The sequence below is a fragment of the Lampris incognitus genome, chromosome 13 (genome assembly GCF_029633865.1).
Source record: "Lampris incognitus isolate fLamInc1 chromosome 13, fLamInc1.hap2, whole genome shotgun sequence".
NCBI classification, from domain to species: Eukaryota; Metazoa; Chordata; class Actinopteri; order Lampriformes; family Lampridae; genus Lampris; species Lampris incognitus.
The window spans coordinates 20,407,008-20,429,675 of NC_079223.1; the positions used below are offsets into that span (position 1 = coordinate 20,407,008).

A 22,668-nucleotide genomic window follows, 5' to 3' on the forward strand; every position below is an offset into this window, starting at 1 on the left:
ACCAAGCCGGGGGTAACACGGGGATTTGAACCGGCGATCCCCATGTTGGTAGGCGGGGAATAGGCCGCTACGCTACCCGGATGCCCCCTCAGTTGTTTTTTTAACGTTAAATAGCCGGAAGTTTTGGGTTGTAGCATTGTAATACCTCCGAGTCCACCTCTTGACACCATGTAATAAAAGTGACTGGACTCACCCAAAATGGCCACCACCTCATCATCCTGAATAACCTCCAATGATCCCGACACCACAAAACAAAGGCTGTCCACACTCTCGCCAGCGTGGTAGATTAGGTCGCCGGGGGCACAGTGGATCGTTTGAAACTCCATGGCCAGGGCTCTGAGGCACCCATCGCTGGCTAGACGGAAGGCAGGGTGCTCTTTGAAAACCTTCCGGTTGAGATGAACACAAATATCTGCTCTCATATCCTTAGGGCATATCTGTAACACCTAGAAAAACGAGTCGAGGATGGGGGTGTAAAGGGAAAGAGGTGAGAAAGGAAAAATCACATGTCAAGCTTAGTGGTCAGTCTTTACACAGCTTGTATATGTCAGCCGAGGAGATAATCTGCTTCGTTCAGGTTGGTTTTACAAATTGGGGACCTGGGTCCTTTTAGTGCATTGTTGTTGTTGTGCTCTAGCATTCCCAAATATCGCTGTACAAGTAGTACTTTGAATCACTAAAACTAACAAACCAGTCCTGATACTTAATGTTTTAGGTTTTGATATGTATATGAGAGCAATGCTAACAATGTCTCCCAAAATGTATGAACAATCAGTGCATGTGCAAATAAAGATATACTTATGCCAAATGAGCCTTGCTCATGAGACCATATTCTTTTTAAAAGCTATAATTTAAACCATGCTTTTGTATCATGGAGGTAGAACAATGTTTTGTCTTTTTATTTTATAAACCAGGGAAGATGAAGTTGTACTTCCTACCTACTTCCACTCTACAACTGATGCACTTCTCACCTTCTGCTATTTTCTCTAACTCTGATAACTTTTCTGGTAATATGGCCTTGTTAAACGGTGCAGGAAAATGAGCTCTACCGTGAAACAAGCCCCTCGAGTTTAAAGGCTCAAACAAATATTCATATCCCACACAGTCGGCTTCCGGTTCAGTGCCGGTGAAGCTCCCCGGTCTTCCTCTGATGACCATTAACGATCAGAGACTTCAGACATGAGTAATTTTGTTGTCTGTTTCCAGCCGCAGAAGACATTCATAAACTGTCATTAAAGGAGTTGAATGTATGAAGTCCGTTTCAGGGTGGATGTTTATTGTGGGTGGATGTTTATTGTGGGTGCATTAAGGTCGTTCACGCTGGGGACCGGTTCAAAGTCCGCCAGCTACATGCAGACAAGTTGTTTTTACGGGTGTGGCAGCATGCGGTTGGAGTAAACGTCGTCCATGGGGCACCACCTCTGAAGCAAGTCTCTTTGATGATGAATGTCAGGCAGAAAGGGAAACGGTGCCATTTTTGGGGCCTGTGGCATGGCCCAATGCCAGATGTGTACAGAGACATTAATACACAGAGTAAGGAGGACAAAATAATAAGCAAGCTGTTTTTTTTTATAGACCTACCCTGAGGAGGCCAAAAAAAAAACCCCGAACAGTATTACTTGAAACAAATTTGTTAACGTTGATATATCAGAACGGTAGATTTAAAAAAGAAGGGCTGTGTGTGATATGAGCATATTGGCTAGAGCATCATTAGTTGAGCATGAGCGCCGCTTTGCCAGCTTGAATTTCACCCATTCAGATCACATTGCATTATTTGCATGAGATGATTTTTGCCAACTGCTGACTGCTGTCGAATATGATCAGCATACCTAGCCAATGGCTGTTTTTCCAATTTGTGAAATCGGTCTCAGGCTTGCCCTTATAACCATTATCTCAATCAGACTAGTGGTGAAAGCACATTTAACACACACTGTGACCTAGAGGCAATGGAAACAAATGAACAAGTTATCTTTCCAATCTCAATTTAATACACACAGCAGGAATATATGTAGATAAGACCACCATGCTGAAGGAACTACCGGCAACCATGTAAGATAGCCAACACAGACGGGACAATGATGCATGCAAATGAATGAATGTCCGGCTTACAGTTTGTGATACCTTTTCAGTATCTATACCCCGAGACATGGACCATGTGGATGCAATGTAGTCCATAACCCTTTCACTCAAGCCCTTGGGCACCTGGTAGAGCTTAAGAAAGTCTCGGACGCTGTTCAGCATCTCGTGGTAACGATTGGTATTGGCATACATCTGCTGGAAGATGGTCGTCACATTACCAAAGATGGTGGCGTAAAGAAGAGCTGGAAGAAGGAGAGGGGAAAAAATAAAAAGTAGATTTTTTTTTTTATGTAAGGGTTTCCTAAACCAGTCCTCAAGCCCCCTGCAGAATTTCATTGTCTTCTTCTTTCAGCTTGTTCCCTGTTTCTCAGGGGTCACCATAGCGGATTTTACAGTTTCCATCAATACCCTGTGAGGGCACAGCACCAATGGCGGTCATTATTTACCTGGGCCTCGACCAATCTGGTATGGTCTTGTTAATCCGCGTAATGATTTGGCAAAATTTTTCTGACACAACCACTAATCCTATGGACGGGGGCATGGGTAAAGTGCTGGATGCCATCCCAGGATTCATGGACTTGCACCCATGCAGATTTTCATTGTAAACCTGCATAAATAGGCCTGCCGGTACTTATTCAACCAATTATATAATAGTACTCAATTATTCCAGGTGTGCCAAATCTGACATAATTAAGTGCTGATTAGCTGAGTAAGTAGTAAACAGGGGTACAATAAAAACGTGCAGGACAGGGGGGACTTGAGGACTGGATTGGGAAACACTGCAATGCATTGTCAAATAGTATGTTTCTGTCCTGATGATAAAGATATAGTGCCACCTAATGTTTGCTACAGAAAGATTTGAGACAGGACATAATCGATCACAATGTTACCGCAGCTGTTTGAAAGTGAGGGTGGAATAGGAGGCCCACTTGTCTTCATACAGACATGTCCACACGACCATGCAGACTTATTTTGCTCTACAGTTGTGAAGAGTATTCTACCAAAAATAATTCATCTCCGAAACTCTTAACTCCACCAAGCATTTCTACCCATAACAGCTGAATTCGTGTCCAATCACTTGGTGTATAAAGCAATCCAATCCCCGTTCCTAGCAGCAAAGATCCCATACTGTATGTAAAATCTGCCGGAGCCGTGAGTACCCGTGCATATCCTCGTGTAGCCGGTCACACTCGCACTTATGGCTCGAGTACATCGATAATAACAAGATACAGTATTGATTCCTGTAGGGCAGTACTCCTGGAGCTGGTAGTGACTCAGTGTCTTTCTCCAGGACTCTGCAACACAGCAGATGATTCCCAACAAGTAGGCTTAAAGTGAAGTCCACCAGTCGAAATACAACCCCTCCACTCACTCAACCACCTTGCTACTCTAAAATCGAAATTCTCTAATGAACAATGCCCTATATAATCCAATATAAGTAAGACTGTTATAATATTAAAGTTCTCTTCATTTCTAAATGAAAATTCCTGCAGCATTTGACTTCCAATTGCTGTAGAGGTGCAAAAACAAAATGTCTGCCGGTTTAAAAAAAAATTTTTTCAGAAAGTCGTCAGTTCGATTTTATGTTTTAGCATAATTATGTGGTGCATCGCATGATGTATGTGACTGACTATAACTTCTTGTTTGGCCTTGGATCATGTGTGATCGCTGTGAGGGAGATTGAGGAAGCAAAATGGCAGAGAGCTGACAGTAAGAGAGTGTAAAATTAACTAGTAGTACTTTTACATACCATAAAAGCTGTAGTTAACATACCCCAAGCAATTCAGTCACAAACAGCAAACTTGTTTCTTGGTCAGACCCAGTGCAATCTATTCTTGGGAACATGAAGCTGTTCCTCCCCCCTCCCCTTTTTCTCCCCTATTGTATGCAGCCAATTACCCCACTCTCCTAAGCTGTCCCAGTCTCTGCTCCACCCCCTCTGCTGATCCGGGGAGGGCTGCAGACTACCACATGTAATGATGATGATGATGATGATTATTATTATTATTATTATTATTATTATTACATGCCTCCTCCGATACATGTGGAGTCACCTTCCACTTCTTTTCTCCTGACAGTGAGGAGTTTCGCCAGGGGGATGTAGCGTGTGGGAGGATCACGCTCTTCCCCCCAGTTCCCCCCTCCTCCCTGAACAGTGCCCAAAGGAGGCGCTAGAGCAGCAGCCAGGACACATACCCACATCCGGCTTCCAACCCACAGACACAGCCAATTGTGTCTGTAGGGACGCCTGACCAAGCCGGAAGCAACACGGGGATTCAAACTGGCAATCCCTGTGTTGGTAGGCAACGGAATAGACCACTACACTACCCGGATGCCCTTCGTGAATTAAATCTTGTATATATGAATAAAGAACGACCGGGTATACGTATAGTGTCTCATTTTCAAGCGGGTTGCCTGAAAATGAGATGCTAAACCTTGACATTTTTTGGGGACGGTTGCAACAGCTGGAGTGCAGATGGATCAAAGACATCAGATGTCAGCTCTGTGTGTGTAGTGTTCTCTCGGCAATGAGGTCCTAATTAGCCCTGCTAGGAGGGACTGAGAGGAAACATGCCAACCCCACATTTCAATTATCCTCAGATGATGACACTAACCTCTTTGTGTGTGTGTGTGTGTGTGTGTGTGTGTGTGTGTGTGTGTGTGTGTGTGTGTGTGTGTGTGTGTGTGTGTGTGTGTGTGTGAGTGTGTGCACACGCGTGTACGTGTGGGTCTTTTGTTGATTTATTTTATTGTACATAATCCAAGTAGTGAAAACTGCACAGGGAATAATACTAATTAAAAAGTGCCAGAAACCCCTCAAGGAAGGAGATAATGATAACTTTAATCCTTTGATCACCACTGCATGGCAGTATGGCAGTGAGAGCACGGTTTGCTGTGCATTTTCATTTCCCTATATCACCTAAAGATGGATAAGCACATCTGGATACCTAACTTGATGCCAGTGCTGCACATCTGCGAGAGTCCAAGCTACAGAAGTGTTAATCTGGACAAGTCTCAACAGCTGAACCTCAGGAATAACTTGGCAATCATTTTCCTTTTTTAGGCTGATTGTGTGCTGGGATAATAACTACCTCAGACTCATGCACAGATGGGCTGCACAAGCACTCATCTGAAAGCCGCTGCAAGTGCATCAAACCACACTCCACGGTCCCAGTGGAATAGTAATTCACATCATCCCTGGCACTGGTCTTCCTTTGCTCGTGCACTTTTACGATGTTGTGTTGCACCTAACAGCCGGCTTGTTTGAAGGTAGTTAAACGACAGTTGTCAGAAACTAAAGCCCCAGGCCAGCAGTTGCTATAGCAACAGGACATATGTATAGACCCCCGCTCCCCCATCCCGCCACTTCCCCAATCCCTCGTCACGCTGTGATCTTCTGCTGCCAACACCGATCCAGTGCTGATGGTAAAAATAGAACAGTATCAGGGCATCCATATTTCATAGAGAACAGCCACGGACTAAAATAGATAGCAGCTTTGAGCGAATCATCTCGAGGTTGTCTCTAATTCTTTTTTTTCTTTCCCCCAGCTATTTAGGCTTTAAGATAATTTGGCTCTCATAATAAAATTAAATTTTAAAAAAAGTCCGACCAAAATAAGTGCAGCAGAGTTTGTTAGTACCCTTGAGACTTTACTCATAAACCTAATACCCAGACCACCGGGGGACTATGATTCTCTCATCACTGGGGTTTAGGTTGTAGCTCAGAAAGCCACTGCATAGGTGAGAAGGGATTGCAGGAGGATTTCAGACGGTGTTGAGCTAAATTGATCCGGTGGTGTCAGTTATTACTCGGAGGTGCTGCTCTCTGCATGAAGCCGCGCATAATGGCAGTGCACTGCACACCGTATTGTGACCCGCACAAGCAGCCGAGGTGCCTTATAAATGTTTAATCTCCACAGTTAGGTGGGGACAGAAGAACAAGCCGTGCAAATGTGCGCTCTTCTTCTTTCTCGAACATTTTTTGATGATTTTGTCAGTGAACACCGAAAGAAGAGGGTTTCTTGGCAAAATCAGCATCTTGAGTTTTTGCCATAACACCAACAACTGCTATCCGATTTATTCCACCCATGGGCTTCTAGTGTAATACAAACTCGATTTCTTACACTCCATTAAGCCAGGGAAACGATCAAACCCTTGAAATTCCCAGAGTAACGTGAACTGCACGTTATTGCATCGTGGCCCTTTTCCTCTCCCTCCTCACATTATGTCTTAAGGCTCTGTCGTGCAACTCATCAGATGGCACCTAATTTGGCTATTTTTAGAGGCATTACAGATTCAGTAGAAACCCATGAGAATTATGCGTCAACAAAATAAAATGCTATATTGTATTCAGCAACATGTCCAACTGCAGTCTCGGGTATTAACTTCTGTCAACACAAAATTGACAAAGCTCTCAGATAACCACATCAGGGTTGACTGCCAAAGGTTGACAACACTCTTAATGAAACTGGCTAAGGGGCTGACATCATGGATTTATACAACCTTCTCTTTCTTATAAATTGTGTTATGTTCGTGGCGTAGTAACCTAGTGGTTAGCGCTGTCACCTCAAAGCAAGAGGGTCCTGAGTTTAATTCCAGGCCATCTGTTTGAATTTGCATGTTCTCCCCGTATCGTCTATGTGTTTCCCTTCACAGTCCAAAGACATGCATTTTACCCATATGTGAGTGTGCGTGTGCGAGAGCCCTGCGATGGACTGGCGAGACATCCACCCAAAGTCTGCTGGGTTAGGCTCCAGCACCCTACAACCCTGAATGGGATTAAGCCTACACATTTTCATCACATGGTGTCGTATACTGACGCCGAAGGTACCCTTCTGCCTCTGTATAGGGGTGGTGTTCCATAGACTCCAATGTGAAACTTCCACCCTGATTTTTCATTACCAGTTACATAACCTACCGATCAGGGAGTGGTTAAAGTTAGGCTCAGGGTTAGATTGTGGTTAAATTTAGGTACTGGTTAATCTGCTGCATCTCATACAGACATGAAAGTTGATGTTATCGCACCCTGATAGTGTGCTCCTCATATAGATGCCAAAGGGTAGCCTTCCCTCTCTCTCTCTCTCTATGTATATACTTTTTTTTTTTAATTTGATTTTTCCCCCTTTTGCTCCCCAGTTGTACCTGGCCCATCACCCTGCTCTCTGAGCCATCCCGGTCGCGGCTCCACTCCCTCCACCAATCCGGGGAGGGCTGCAGACTACCACATGCTTCCTCCGATACATGAGAAGTTTCCAGCCGCTTCTTTTCACCTGACAGTGAGGAGTTTCACCAGGGGGACGTAGCGTGTGGGAGGATCACACTATTCACCCCAGTTCCCCCTGAACAGGCTCCCCAACTGACCAGAGGAGGCACTAGTGGAGCGACCAGGACACATACCCACATCCGGCTTCCCACCCGCAGACATAACCAATTGTGTCTGTAGGGACACCCGACCATGCCAGAGGTAACACGGGGATTTGAACTGGCGATCTTCCCTCCATATTGACTATACGGCATCCAATACCCATTGCTTTGCATGATAAAAAGCCTTCAAGCTTTTTACTTTTCTTTTTGTAGTAAATGATTCAGGCTAGAGGCAAACTGATGAATTTCTACAGGGAAGTCAATAACCGAAGGTCACAAAGGACAAATAAGCTCGTTAAAAAATGACAGCAGTAATTAGCACGGTAACATGCACTAAGCTCCATTAAAATTGAGCACCATATATTAGGCTATACTGGAGTTAGAAAGTACGCTGAGATCATGACATCGAGACGTGTCTTCTGAATACCTATAACCGTGTGCATGATTTATTTGCACAACTGTCATAATGGATTGTGGCTTTACGGGGAACAGTTGAACTTCTCATGTATCATGCATTTTTTGCATAGGATGAAAGACAAGAGAAACTCTCACTCACATCCAATCATCATCATGGCCACGGCAAAGATCTTCTCTCCGTCTGTAGTTGGGGCGATGTTCCCAAAGCCAATGCTGGTCAGGCTTGTCATGGTGAAGTATAGGGAAGTGATGTAAACAGAGTCTTTGTTCGGGCCACCCTCCCACTTTCCCGAACCACTGGCATTGAAGCGGTATGGCGTTCCTACCGTCTCAGCCAGTATGTATAGCCAGCTGTCCATGCGTGGGATATTGGTCTCTTCGTCAATCACCTCGTAATCGCCAATGCTGTACCTGGTGTGTAAAAGGAAAAACTAGGTCAACAAATATGAATTCTAATTATGAATTCAGTCAACTTTGTTGTTTGGAGCCGCTTTAAAATTGATCGGTGTCTGTTTTACGTTGAGTAAAAATTGATCAAAAATTGTAAAATTGTTAGCATCTTTGTGTATCTCTCAATTGTTCTTAGTTGTACATTTGTCATGATGTAAACGTGAGAATATGTAAGTTGGACAAATAAGTGTTCAGCATCAAGTACCACAAGCAAATACGTACAGTACATTATACGGTATAGTTTTTTTTCCTGTTTTCAAGTTTTTCTTTTATCATCATGGCAATGTAATCACTCTAGATGAGTAAAACTTGCAGTACAGCACTTGAAAGTAATCATTCAGGATTTCCCTCTGTTCTTTATTGAGTAATGACTAACACAATATGTAAAAGTTGACCCATTGTGAAGCCCTTATTTCTTTCAGAAAGAACTACACACATAGCCACTGAAGTGCCATGTGAATTTGCTTAGTCTGCACTTGTTAAATATACTTACTTTGAAATATACTTTCAAGGCACTGAGACCAGGGGCCAAATGTATAAAACTCTGTGTATATGTATTTATGCATGCTCAATAATCCAAGTTAGAAAATCACAGAAAGTTGAAACAGCTCCTCCGGACAAAATGTTTATTGAGAGAAATGTTTCATCGCTCATCTAAGTGACCGCTTCAGTCTAAACCGACTGCAGGTATCCCCCCACCCTTATAAACAATACAGGGGCATAATGAGTGAAGCCAGTGATCGGTTTCATATGCAAATTGCCATGACCATTAACTAGAGTTACAATGGCCATGTGCACTATTCACTGAGGATTTGGGAATAGTTGCAATCACAGCATTGTAAGATGGTGACAGATGTACCCTTAGGCCCCCTCTCGGTTCAGGGATGGTCGTTCCCTCTTAACACAGATGGCCTCTTTGACTCCCCGTTCAAACCAGTGTTCCTCCCTATCAAGGATGTGCACATCATCATCCTTGAAAGAGTGGCCACTGGCCTGTAGATGGGTGTAGACTGGAGTCCTGGCCTGACGCGTTAGCTCTCCTGTGTTGTGTCATCCTCTTGGCCAGCATCTGTTTGGTTTCCCCAATGTACAAGTCACGGCAATCCTGCTGGCACTTAACAGCCTACACTATATTGCTCCGTTTGTGCTGGGGGACCCGATCCTTGGGGTGGAACAAATTCTGGCACAGCGTGTTTTGGGGGTTTGAAATCAACTGAGACATCTTAACACAATGTAGTGAAAGAAAAAAAGCTCTAAATAAAATGTCACCCAAATTCACACTTTTCTTATCCTTTTTTGCCAACTCACAACATCGCACTCATCTGACTCAAGACTGTGTGTACGGTACGCATGGTGGGAAATATGTGAACCTGCGTGGGAAGTGGCGTAAGTACAGTTTTTGCGTGTACGCGTAATTTATACATTTGGCCCCTGATATCAACACCACTAAATATAAATACCACCACAGATAGGGGGGCGATGGAGAGAATGCTAAAAGCTCAAAGCAACACTCTTCTATGTGACCATTCATAATTTACACTTTATAATTGCACGATGCAAGGTCGACCCCAATGCTGCCAACAAGGATGAGCTGTTCCAACACTTGAATAGCCCTCCCACTTACGTTTCACATTTAAAAATATATATATTAAAAAAAAAACAAGGCAGTATACTGTGCACTACATATACAAATCACTCTAGAATGAAACATACCAAATGCAGGCAAGCCAATGAGCAGCCAGTCCAAAAACACACACTAGCAGGACTAGGACGGCTGCCCCATACTCGATATAATGATCCAGTTTGCGGGCAACTCGACCCAAACGGAGCAGGCGGACCACCTTCAACGAGCTGAACAGACTGCTAATCCCCTGAAAGAGGCACAAAAGAGGAGACACGTATAGAGACAAGCGGCAGAAACAGCACAGGAGGCCTTTTGGCAACAAAGAAAGTGTGCATGTAGACCCTTGTACGGCGTTTTGTTCCTTATTCTTAATTAAATGGATATTTGAAACCTCAGACCGATAGCCGTGTTCATGTCCCAGTAACAGATGACCCTCCTGGAGTCGTGCGCCACACATCACTCCCTGCAGTGCCACTGAGTAAAGGTGCACACAATACCTCAGCATAAAGCATCGAAATGAAGAAGTTTAAAGACATCAGAAAAAGGGAAAAAGGGAAATCTTCTCTTTCTTCATTTGAAGAATCAATTTCATAATTTCGTTATTTAGCCAGTCGTTTTAAATTGATTTGCTGATACTGGTATTGTTGTTTTTGTATTAAACTAATTCCCAAGTAACAGTACTCCAACGGCAATATTTACTTTAAAATGAAATTACTCAAATTCCTAAATTACCCTTTTTAACTAAAACCATCTCAACTTTTCCCTACCCAAAGCACCAGGCTCTTCATGTTATATCATCTTCGCAAATTAGCAACGAACCAAAAGTCTGCATCTCAGAAAGTATGGTTATAGTATATAATAAATTAGCTCTTCGCCTGCTCTTGGTCTGGACTTTGAGTCAAATATCAGGATTAATCAGGCGACAGTTGAAAAGCCCATTGAAAGACATTAGGGTGTAGGATTTAAGCCAACATGAAACCAAAAGGCCGTGACCCTGCAAGGCATTATGAGAGACTTTCCAAATAAACCATATAGTAGTATATATAGATATATATATATATCATAACATGGATGGGTAATCTAAATAACTATTTAAAAATTATTACTATTTTTGAGTCATCCCTACAAAGGATGCTTTTACTGAGCTGTTAGCCTTGAGATTTCAATTTCAGCTTCATTACACTTGCCATTTCCCAACATTACTGTGAGACACAGTATTTAACGTTACATTAATGTGCATTATAATGGAAGTATGCCATTGACAGTAGGCTCTGTGGGCGTTGTGTCATGGTGACATTTTAGATGGATCAGTCTGTAACCCAGATACAGGAAGTGACATCATTTGATGGGAAAGTTGGTTGATCTCTCTCTGTGTTACCGCCAGATTGGTCGTGCTTCTCTACACACAACTGGCCGTGTCTGCGGGTGGGAAGCCTACTTGGCCAAGTAAAAAATTTGGGGGAAAACGGGGGGGGGGGGGGGGGGGTTGGTCAATGTCTCATCACACAGCTGCTAATCAGAAAGGTAATTAATTATATGACAAAGAGACAAATTTCAAAGCTAATTTTGCACGTGAGCTCGTACAGTATATTCCTGATAAGACAGCTATCCGTGTTTCCAAGTCAAGTCGGAAGAGTTGTGTTGAACCAATAACAGTTTTAAGAGTTGTGTTGATGCCAATAAAGCATAATTGAATTGAACGGTCTATTATCATCCTTTATTTCCGGTGTTATGGACCCAGGACCTCAACACTTGAATACAGGCACGCCATGGAAGAAGAGAAAACATGGGCATTTGGACGGTTGAAGAAATGCCTCACATGCTAATCTCTCTCTCTCACACACACACACACACACACACACACACACACACACACACACACACAGGAACGCAATTTCATAATATTGAAGGGTTACGTAACCATCCGCTAAATGTCTACTCAGCTCCAGTGTGTACTGAAACAGCCACGCTAAATTCAGAGAGACAACAGTAATCACAACAGTCTGCTCCGGCGTTGGTGAGTGTACGGGATCCATTTATTTATTTATCTGATTTATTCCTAGTGTGGTGTGCTGTATTGTGTGAGTGGGGGGGGGGGGTATCGATCTTACTAATGCGCTGCGGTGTGTAATGAGAGTCCACCTTCAGCACTTGGGGTCACTTGATCCCATCCTGCTCCAAGCCAGACCCATCAGCTTTTCTGAAATCAGCTTACAATCCCGAGGTCTCAGCTCAATTCAATTAAATGTGAGAATAGAAAATTAGTATCCACTATAAAGTTGTATTGGCAAAGTTTTTGTATTTTTTCTTTCTTTCTTTTGAGGGAGGGGCTGCATGCTCTGGTTCGGCCACAAAGACGCCCACTGACCATTTTCAGGTGGTAAAAGGCGCATTTTGGGAGTAAACCGCTGCACTTATTTTACAACTCTACTTTTTTTTTCGATCCCCCCCCTCTTTTCTCCCCAATCGTATCCGGCCAATTACCCCATCCTTCCGAGCCGTCCCGGTCGCTGCTCCACCTCCTCTGCCGTTCCGGAGAGGGCTGCAGATTACCACAGGCCTCCTGCGATGCATGTGGAGTCACCAGCCGCTTCTTTTCGCCAGGGGGACGTAGCACGTGGGAGGATCACGCTGTTCCCCCCCTGAGCAGGTTCACCGACTGACCAGAGGAGGCGCTAGTGCAGCGACCAGGACACATACCCACATCCGGCTTCCCACCCACAGACATGACCAATTGTGTCTATAGGGATGCCCGACCAAGCCGGAGGTAACACAGGGATTCGAACCGGCGATCCCTATGCTGGCAGGCAATGGAATAGACCGCTACACTACCTGGACGCCCCCCAAAGCTGGAATATTGATTAAGGTATGGTAAACCTCTTTGATAAATATTGGAGCGAGATTACTTTCTCTCACGAAGTCATTTGAAAGCACGTGGAATAGTGGGTAAAACAAAGTGGGGGTGCAACTAAAACAAAACAAACCGCTTCCTCTAAAGCTCGTCCATGCCCATCATAACGCTCACTCGCAACCTCAGTCAATGCCAAGATCGCTTTCATTTTAAAATTTCCAATCAAAAAAATTGACCCAGCGTTTTGCTACTTGAGTGCAAATAGCGCAAATAATTTATGCGCGTTATGGAAGCTTATAAGATCATGATTATCTATTATGTATTGAAGGATGTGTCCTGAGGCTTTTTTCTTTTTCTTCGTTTTGGAAAAAAAAAACTTTTTTGAAGCAACTGTTCTGGCGTTATGAATGTGTTATAAACATGGTACACCTTTGTAACACGGATACATTAAAACAAAGCTATAAACGCACAGTGGCTGGTGGCAACACATTCTGCTGGAATCAAAATATACTGATATATATATATATTTATATATATATTCATATTTGGATCAAACTGAAGCCTACTTGTGTGACAGCTCGGTGGTTCCAATTCTTCCCATCCAATACGTCCCATGCATGAAAACAGGCAGAGGAGGAAGGGGCCATGCAAACAGAACAGAGGAATGAGAAAGAAAAAAAAAACACAAGTGAGACAAGAAACAATTCATCAGTAGTAAGTGATGGATTTAGAGATGGGAAATCAATGTTCTGTGAACATGTCAAATGAAGAAAAGAAGAAGAAGAAGAAGAAGAAGAAGAAGAAGAAGAAGAAGAAGAAGAAGAAGAAAAAAGGACAAATCATACCTCATGAATACAGCTGGTGCAAACAAAAAATAAAAGAACCTCAGAAAAAGACAGACATGTTTTTATTTCATTCTGGCTTCATATATTGGTTGTTTTTCAACATGAAATGACACAATAACTGTGAAGCTGAATCAGTGTGAACTCATCTCGTGACACGGCACATAATGTTTTACGTGTTCCCCATAGCAGCCAAGTTCTGGGAGGATAAAGCAGGGAGTAGCAGCTTGTTAGATGGAGCTACAGGGACCAACAAGCAGATAGAGTCGAGCAAGCCTGCAGAAAATCAACAGATTCGACAACATCAGTACCTAAAACCCAGGTTCTACCATGTTTGTTAACGGCATTAGTTTTATCTGTGTCATTGTGAATGTCTCTCTGGGCTTTGGAGTGGTCAAACACCTATACGATTACCAGTACCACCATATGTACTGTAAGTTGAACAAAAATGACAATCTTCAGTATACTGCATCTTAAAACATGACAGGACACACCTGCAGGGTTCCCATCTGCACATATCCTGACAATCTTTTTTGTTTTCTTACAAAATATCTCCAAGCTGCATACCACGAATGGAATATGAAGCCAAAACAAAACACAAGAACATTTTTATGGAGATCAAGACGTGGTACATATTCACACTTACACAAAACAAACAGTGTGGCCCAGTGGTAAATCTGAAATGTCACTTCACAAGCACTACTGTTTCTGTCTCCTTCTGACCTATTGCCACTTTCGTCCCGGTCTCCTGAACTTGTCAGCATTTAGGCTGCTGCTGAAACACTGAAAGACTAGAATGGGCCAAAACGCTGTACCTGCAAATACAGCTTACTGCTTGCTGCCCACAAACAAGTCTTTTAAGCATCACATAGCACAGACCACAGCATTTCAAAGAGCCTTGTTTCTGTGCTGCCCCCCCCCCCCATGAGCTAACGTACACTGTATTACCTCCGAGTGACACATTGGACCTCTAAATGCTGTCACAGCATTTTACACACATGCACTCTCACTAAAACACACACCGACTTACAATCACCCAACCACACACACACACACACACACGCGCGCACACACACACACACATACACCCATAAACGTAATGAAAACTGACAAGAACTGGGCCCAGAGCCTACATTTAATCAGTGCATGTGTGGATACAATAAATGTATACTTTGTGAGCTGGATCTATGATAAACTGTCTCAAGGTACACTGGGGGGGACCAGTCCAGCGTTTCCTCAGATATAGTTGAGCTGAATTTCTATCTTGACACTGCTGCAACACATGCATTCTATCATTATCTGGGGTTCCCTTAAAGATATATGGCGAGGTAATTTAATATAAAGGTTGAGGAATTTTGCTTTAATATGCGAACCACAAACTACAATGAAGCCAATTTTTCTTATTGTGCCGCCTGTGACAATTATTGCGAAACAGATGGCTGGACAGCCACTCAAGCTGCAAAACAGTGAAACCATAGAATTTTTTTTTTTAAAGAAAAGAACAAAAGAAAAGCATTATGTATAATTAAACTGTGGGAAGGTTCACTATGGAGGTCTACTGCAAAAGAAAAATCCGGCATTGTTAGGGGCTGTCAAGGTAATTTAGTGTTCAAAATAAAAGAAAAGTGGAATCACTCAAAATGTGTGAGATGGATAAATGGACTGCAGCTGGCATTTCCAATTGTGTCCCTGGCTCACATGTAGTATCGCACAGCGAGAAACATGTCGCGCCATGGATCAATCCTTATGATGTCAGCTTTCATAAGATGTTCACTCAATAGTCGGTCCATTTGTGAAATAGCGGTGGCACAGTGTGCCAATTTGCTACTGTCCTCTGGACAATCACCGAATAGTGCTGTGTCTGCCTTCATCCAGAGTCTCAATGTAGAAACAACTCACTTACCCATCTCAAACCAGCCAAGTAGGTCAGGATTTTGTAAAACAAATCAAAAACAGGTTGCACAGACAAAATGCCTCATTCAGGTTAAGACTCCATAAATCCATAAACCAGTGCTTCTGTAATGGTCTTTGAAAAACTAACCTGTTTATCGGTAAAGAGAGATCATCGACCAAAAAAACTGAATGTTAAATGAAAGAGCAGATGGCAGAGCTGTATACTTGACGTTTGAGACTTGGACTTGGGTCAAACTTAAGTCGGGGGACTTGGACTCACACCAAGACCTGGATTTGGTGTGAGACTTGACTCACTTGCGGTTTGATCACTGTAAGACTTGACTCGAGACTTGATAGCAAAGGCCTAATGAAATTTAAGTCAGTAAAACCCCAGAGCAACTGTTTAATCAAAAAACAATGCAGCTTTTAAATACATCCTTTTATTGTTTTATGCACAACTCTGCCTTTCCGCAGCATTTGTTTTAGAGCAACCTGGAAACTGGCTGGCCTTCAGCCAACGCAAGATGTTTCTGCTGTATTTAAAGGGCATGTTTGAGAAGATGCCTTTTGTTTCTCTTCCGGCCTTTCCACCTTTTTTATGTGACGTCTGTTTCAGCACGCTGTCCATCAAGGCTTTTTCTTTCCTTCATTGGTAAAAGAAAGATGTCATACAACAAAACCGTGGGACAATTTGACATTGACAACAAAATGACAGTGACCAGCACTGCTCTCAATGGGACTTTTAAATTTGGAGCTCTAATTAAGGATTAGGCAATTAAAGGAATTGTTTTTTAATAATCCTCAATAAAGCTTCACACTAGGAAGCCCGTGGGGCTGCAGAAAGACCCACTTGACTTATTTAGGGCCATGCATATAGGTACTGTTAAGATTTATTCGTGTCCTAGCCAGGTACATGGCAAATTAAAAGAAATGGGGGGGGGGAACAAAACAAACAAATAAAACATCTTTGAAAGGAAACTGTCCAAAACCACAATGGTCCCCTGTCATTGTAACGAGTATAGCGAGCATTCAGAGACCCAAAAGACTTGCGTCTTGACATGCAATTTCTAAGATTTAAGACTTGACTTGGGCTTGCATCAAAAAGAATTAAAAAGGCGTCTGGGTGGCGTGGCAGTCTATTTGGTGCCTACCAACAAGGTAGCTGGCTTGAATCCCCGTGTTACCTCTGGCTCGGTTGGGCGTCCCTACAGACACAATTGGCCATGTCTGAGGTTGGGAAGCCAGACGTGGGTATGTGTCCTGGTCGCCGCACTAGCACCTCCTCTGGTCGGTCGGGGTGCCTGTTCAGGGGGGAGGGGGAACTGGGGGGAATAGCATGATCCTCCCACGTGCTATGTCCCCCTTGTGAAACTCCTCACTGTCAGGTGAAAAGAAGTGGCTGGTGACTCCACATGTATTGGAGGAAGCATGTGGTAGTCTGCAGCCCTCCCCGGCTCAGCAGAGGGGGCGGAGCAGTGACCGGGACGGCTCGCAAGAGTAGGGTAATTCACCAAGTACAATTGGGGAGAAAAAAAGGGGGGGGCCATAAAATAAGTTCTGGGTGGCGATGACACTATAGTTATTATCTATAATCTATGTGATCAGCATACTTGAGAATTTTGCTTTTTACTAATTGACATTAGCCGTGTGTTGTATTAGGCTATGTCATCCAATCAATCACCTCGGTCACCTGTCTACTTAAAACCATCACGTTACTGGACTTCCCTTTTTGACCAGAGAGACCGGGGGACAACATTTCAGTATACAAAAGCAGATGAGAAAAAGACGTTTAACTGTGTAACTATTGCTGTAATCACAAATATTGAGAGGCAGCTGAGCACATACAGTAAATTTAAGAGATTAAGCTCTTCATATTCAGCTTTCCTCTTCATGTATTGAGACTCAGCCTTGACGTAGCACAGATGGATAAGCATGTATAACATACTGCTGAAAATAAATGAGAGTAGTCCCACATAAATGGTTTAATTAACTTTGTCTACTAGAGGTCAAATGCTCCATTAGTGAACTAAAGAAGTTTTTCTACAAAAAAACACAAGGTGTTTGCATGCTAAATGGTAACATCATTAGATAATAGACAATACATTATTTCTGCTACTGATTATTCGAAACTATTTTTTTCACGCCGCTTACTAGAGTTGTTAAAAATGCTACTTAGCTCTACCTCTGAATAACTTATATGACCAAGACACCAGTGCAAGTGGTTTTCATAGGATCTAGAAAAACCAAACATAAATAGGCCATACAAAAAGCTCGAGCTATACATATGTTAAAGGGACTGAATGAAAACTGCACTTGTTAACACGATGCCTAAAGAAACGCCACACTCACCTCATCTACGTTCTCAAAGGCATTGATGACATCGTAGGGCAGGCAAGACAGCAGGTCAATGACAAACCAGGTCTTTAGATAGTTCATTCGAATCAGCTTTGGGTCCGAGATTACCTCACCCGCGGGTCCCACAAAAGTTGTGTGGAAGTTTAAAACGATGTCCACTAGGAAAATGACATCAACGATACTGTCCACCACCAACCACGTCACGTTGTTCTGCTTGGTCTTGAAGGAGACATTGTAGGGCACCATGATGGCCGTGTAGAACGTGAGGATGAGGATGACCCAGTCCCAGGTGGTCTTGAAGAGGCAGTAGTGGAGGATGATGTGGGGGGGTGTCTTGGGGGTCTCCTGTTTATACTGAGGTAGAATGTCTGAGCCAAGCTGCAGCACCTGCCAAGGAGCAAATTTCAGTAAAAATCAAGGAACCTTTAAATTATGCAGCACAGGAGAGGCCTAATATACCTACTTGAGTAGGTTATATTTTTGGCAGTCTGATAGATGTTTATTTTATTACACATTGTGTGTTGCGCTCTAGGCCAAAGTATTTCAGAGGCAACACTTGCTTCCATGCTGTCTTCTTGTGCTCATGAAAATAAAAACCTTGAACCTTGAGATACCTAAGAGCTTCATGTGGCTCTCCTTTCCTCAGCTTTCCCCCCCCCCCTTTTTCTCCCCAATTGTACTTGGTATGGTCACTGCTCCACCCCCTCTGCCAATCCCGGGAGGGCTGCAGACTACCACATGCCTCCGCCGATACACGTGGAGTCGCCAACCGCTTCTTTTCACATGATAGTGAGGAGTTTCACCAAGGGGGGGCGTAGCACATGGGAGGATCACGACATTCCCCCCAATTTCCCCTCCCCCCTCCCAAACAGCCGCCCCGACCAACCAGAGGAGGCGCTAGTGCAGCGGCCAGGACACATACCCACATCCCAATTCCCACCCACAAACACAGCCAATTGCGTCTGTAGGGACGTCCGACCAAGCCGGGAGGTAACACAGGGATTCGAACCAGTGAGCCCCGTGTTGGTAGGTTTCTTAGGTGCATTTTTACAGTATAACTCAATGATGTTGGGCATACCTAAAATGATCTACTATTCTTTAAATCCCATGATAATTTCTAAAGTTGATGGGTTAATATAGTCATGGTTTGTGTAAATTTGTTCCCATAATAAGCTCCAAGTGTTCTCTAGTGTATCTAATCGTCTCTATGGGAACACCCCTCAAAGCAAAGTGAGCAAAGCAATCAATCTGCCGTGTTTAGAGCTGAATAAGCTATTTCCCATCATTCAATTCGAAGTTGAGAGCACATGTTTTGCTGCATTCCACTGAACGTGGAACAAGTCAGGATTTCTTATTCGGCATCTTTGAAATCTGAGGCAAAAGCAGGGCTGCCAACTTTTACAAATTATCTGGTGTGAGACTGAGTGGGCGAGAGGGGGAATTGCAATTTCCACAAGTTTCATGACTTAAAAGTGGCACAACTAAAAAAACATTAAGAAAGTTTTATTAGTTTTGTAGTACAGTGCTTCTCAATCTGAGTGGGAACCAAATACCCTGCAGGTTTTGGCTCCTCTCAGATAGATGATGAACCACCCTTTGTTTCAAGTATATTTTATTATTAACATTCAAAGCTCTTCATAATCTACCCCCTGCTTATCTCACAGACCTCCTTCAGACTTACACTCCATCTGGCTCCCTGTGGTCTTCACCAGCACGTCTATTGGCATGACCAGCCATCAGCCTCAGCACAATGGGTGCAGGGCTTTCTCCTATGCTGCGCCCAAATTCTGGAACTCCTTTCCCCATCTCCTCCACTTACTGAACTCCATTACAGAATTCATATCTGCTCTTAAACCCCACCTTTTTAAACTAGCATAGAACACTCTTTATTAGTCATTTTGTACATACATACAAATGAAATTTACTCTCTGCATTTAACCCATCCTAGCTGTGTAGCTAGGAGCAGTGGGCAGCTGCAGTGCAGCACCCGGGGACCAACTCAAGTTCTTTTTTCCAAGGGGCACAGAAAGGAGTATTAACCCTAACATGCATGTGTTTTTGATGGGGGGGAGGACACCCAGAAGAAACTCACGCGGACACAGGGAGAACAGGCAAACTCCATACAGAAAGGACCTCAGACAGCCTGGGGTTCGAACCCAAGACCTTCTTGCTGTGAGGCAACAGTGCTAACCACTGGGCCACTGGGCCGCCTACTTTAACAGTATTAACAGCATCAAATTCATCTTTTTTTTAATTCCTGCTGATGTATGCACTACTATTGCTTACTGTGTGTTTTATTGTTGATTGCACTCATGTTCTTTTACTGTTTTGTTTTATTGGATTTGATGTAAGGTGACCGTGAGCGCCATGAAAGGCACCTTTAAATAAAATGTTTATTATTACAAGTATGTGCCCTGTTTTTGTCTCTCTCCTCCCTACGTTTTTCTCATGTCACGCTGCTGTGTTGTGTCCTGCTGCTCTGTTTCAACTTGCACTGATGAGTAATGTAGTCGATTGAAGCAATAAAGTCCTCACCGTGTGCTATATTGACAGAGAAAGTGCTGCTGTCCTCTGAGTCACAGTGCCTACACATATCAGGATGCACTGCTGCATGCTAGCCTCTGCATCGCTGTCCATAAAATCCTCTGCACTAGTGCTGTGGGACATCATTTCCACCATTGGAACACCAGCTTAGTCAAAAGAACGAGGATGTGTTTTTTGAACGGTACGTTCAGAGTAGATTACAGTATCAGAAACCCTGATAGACTAGTTTTACTCGGTTTCACTGGCGCTCCAGAGATGCAGAAACAATCGGGGACAACTGCAGGTATTTTTAATGTGTTATCCCTGCTGCAGATAGACAGAGATAAGGTTGAACATTTAAATCAGTGAATTTTTCCTGCAGGTGTCCGAAATGAAAAAACGTCTCCTTTTCTTCCTTGGCCCTGCCACTTCAAATAGCTTTCTTAAAACGAAGACACGTCTATTCAAGTCTGGTTAAACACTGATGAAAGCACAATCCCATTTCCTCAGCTTCAAAATCCAGTGTGCATGCACCATATAATGGATGCCACCTCAAAGCAAAACATATTTCTCTGTTTCGATTATGATGGACGGCTATTTGCCTACATGTATTTATTCTTTGATAAATATTGAAAATAAAACTCTATAGGAGTCCTGTACCCAGAGTGCAACTGTTGGCTCCTCTTCTCGCAGGGTAATCAGATTGGGAAACAAAGTGATGAATGGAAAACACTATACGCCATAAGCATTCAGTAAACACATTATGTTCTGCCAGAAGCATCACCGTTACTGAAAACAGTGACAAAGAAATACAATTTCTGCGATACAAATTCTTAAATCTATGCTACAGTAAAATCTAATGCAACACCACCACCACTACCATCTCACACACACACACACACACACACACACACACACACACACACACACACACACACACACACACACACACACACACACACACACACACACATCAAACCGGCAATCACGCTGAAGAAAACCACCACCCTGTGTAGCTGATTCGTTGATTGAGGTGTCAATCAGAATCTGCTGCCTGGGTGTCATGACAACGATTCCTACTCTGAGGCTACAAGGCGCCAGGTGGGGAGGAGGAGACATTCAAGTTGTTTTGCAGCCTGGGATGGATGCTGTTATTTGTTACGCTGAAGAAAACTGCCTTTTCAATAAGGAATCAATAAAGACTATTTGGATTAGACCAAGTTAGATGCACGTTGCAGGGACGACCAATTGGTGAAGCAACAAGTTTGAGTAGGCTATGGATATGGTCTATAACTACAGGCCCAGCTAACATTCATCTCTGCTCGTGATCCCACTCAAAGGAAGCTGTCACACAAAAAAAACAAAAAAACAAAACGAAAAACAAAACAAAACTGTAGGGTAAAAAAAAAAAAAGCTGTCAAACGGGAAAGTTGCCATTAAGAACTCCTCTTCAAGTTTTAGATTTGAAATTCTAGCTTCAATGGGCCATCCCATCGCCCTATTCCTGGTAGAATATCAGAAATACCCATTTCCCAAGTTAAGCAGAATGGAGCATTTGACCATACACAGATCCATCCATTATCCATTATCCAAACCGCTTATCCTCCTCTCAGGGTCGTGGAGATGCTGGAGCCCATCCCAGCAGTTATTGGGCGGCAGGCGGGGAGACACCCTGGACAGGCTGCCGGGCCATCACAGGGCCAACACACAATTGGATATATGGATGAGGAATTTTTGGAACAACTATATAAAATTGGTGCTAATTACAAGGTATTGATCTCTTATTTAGATAAGTATTTTACTGAAAAATACAACAGCAAATAGATTCATAAGTCACCTTTGCTGACACATCCCATGTATCCTCCTCCATACACAGATGTCAAACAAATTATCTGTCATAAAAAAACAAAATATGGAATGAAAAGGGAGGGGGGGGAAAAAAGCGTTCCCCTACCTCAGCCAAGCGCGAGTGCTTGTGGACATTTTCTCCTTTGTGGACCGTAGGCTGCAGCTGTTGTAGTACCCCTCGACTGCTTGTCAGGGCACGAGTCAGGCGGGCAAACTTTCCCCAGCCTGAACACAAACACAACCACAAACAAGTCATCTCTTTAATCTATAACATGATGACTTCGATGGTTTCCTGATAGATTTGAAGAATTCTGCGACCATATCTGGGACATTGAAGACAAAATGTACATGATCTGGGCTCAGAATTAAAAACAGATAAATGGTTAACATGCACTGATGAGTTTGGTATATAATAATGATGA

At 43.3% G+C, this 22,668-nt stretch overlaps 1 protein-coding gene across 1 annotated transcript in view; it reads right to left on the reverse strand.

Annotated features, from left to right (window-relative positions):
- Nucleotides 1-22,668, reverse strand: part of kcnh1a (potassium voltage-gated channel, subfamily H (eag-related), member 1a) — a 45,613-nt gene that overhangs the window by 7,515 nt on the left and 15,430 nt on the right. The window contains exons 5-10 of the mRNA XM_056291640.1: nucleotides 22,353-22,471; nucleotides 17,870-18,262; nucleotides 10,024-10,181; nucleotides 8,000-8,271; nucleotides 2,122-2,321; nucleotides 194-446 (exon numbers count right to left, since the gene is read on the reverse strand). Of these exons, the coding sequence (XP_056147615.1) occupies nucleotides 194-446; nucleotides 2,122-2,321; nucleotides 8,000-8,271; nucleotides 10,024-10,181; nucleotides 17,870-18,262; nucleotides 22,353-22,471 (1,395 nt within the window). The remainder of the gene's footprint in view (nucleotides 1-193; nucleotides 447-2,121; nucleotides 2,322-7,999; nucleotides 8,272-10,023; nucleotides 10,182-17,869; nucleotides 18,263-22,352; nucleotides 22,472-22,668) is intronic.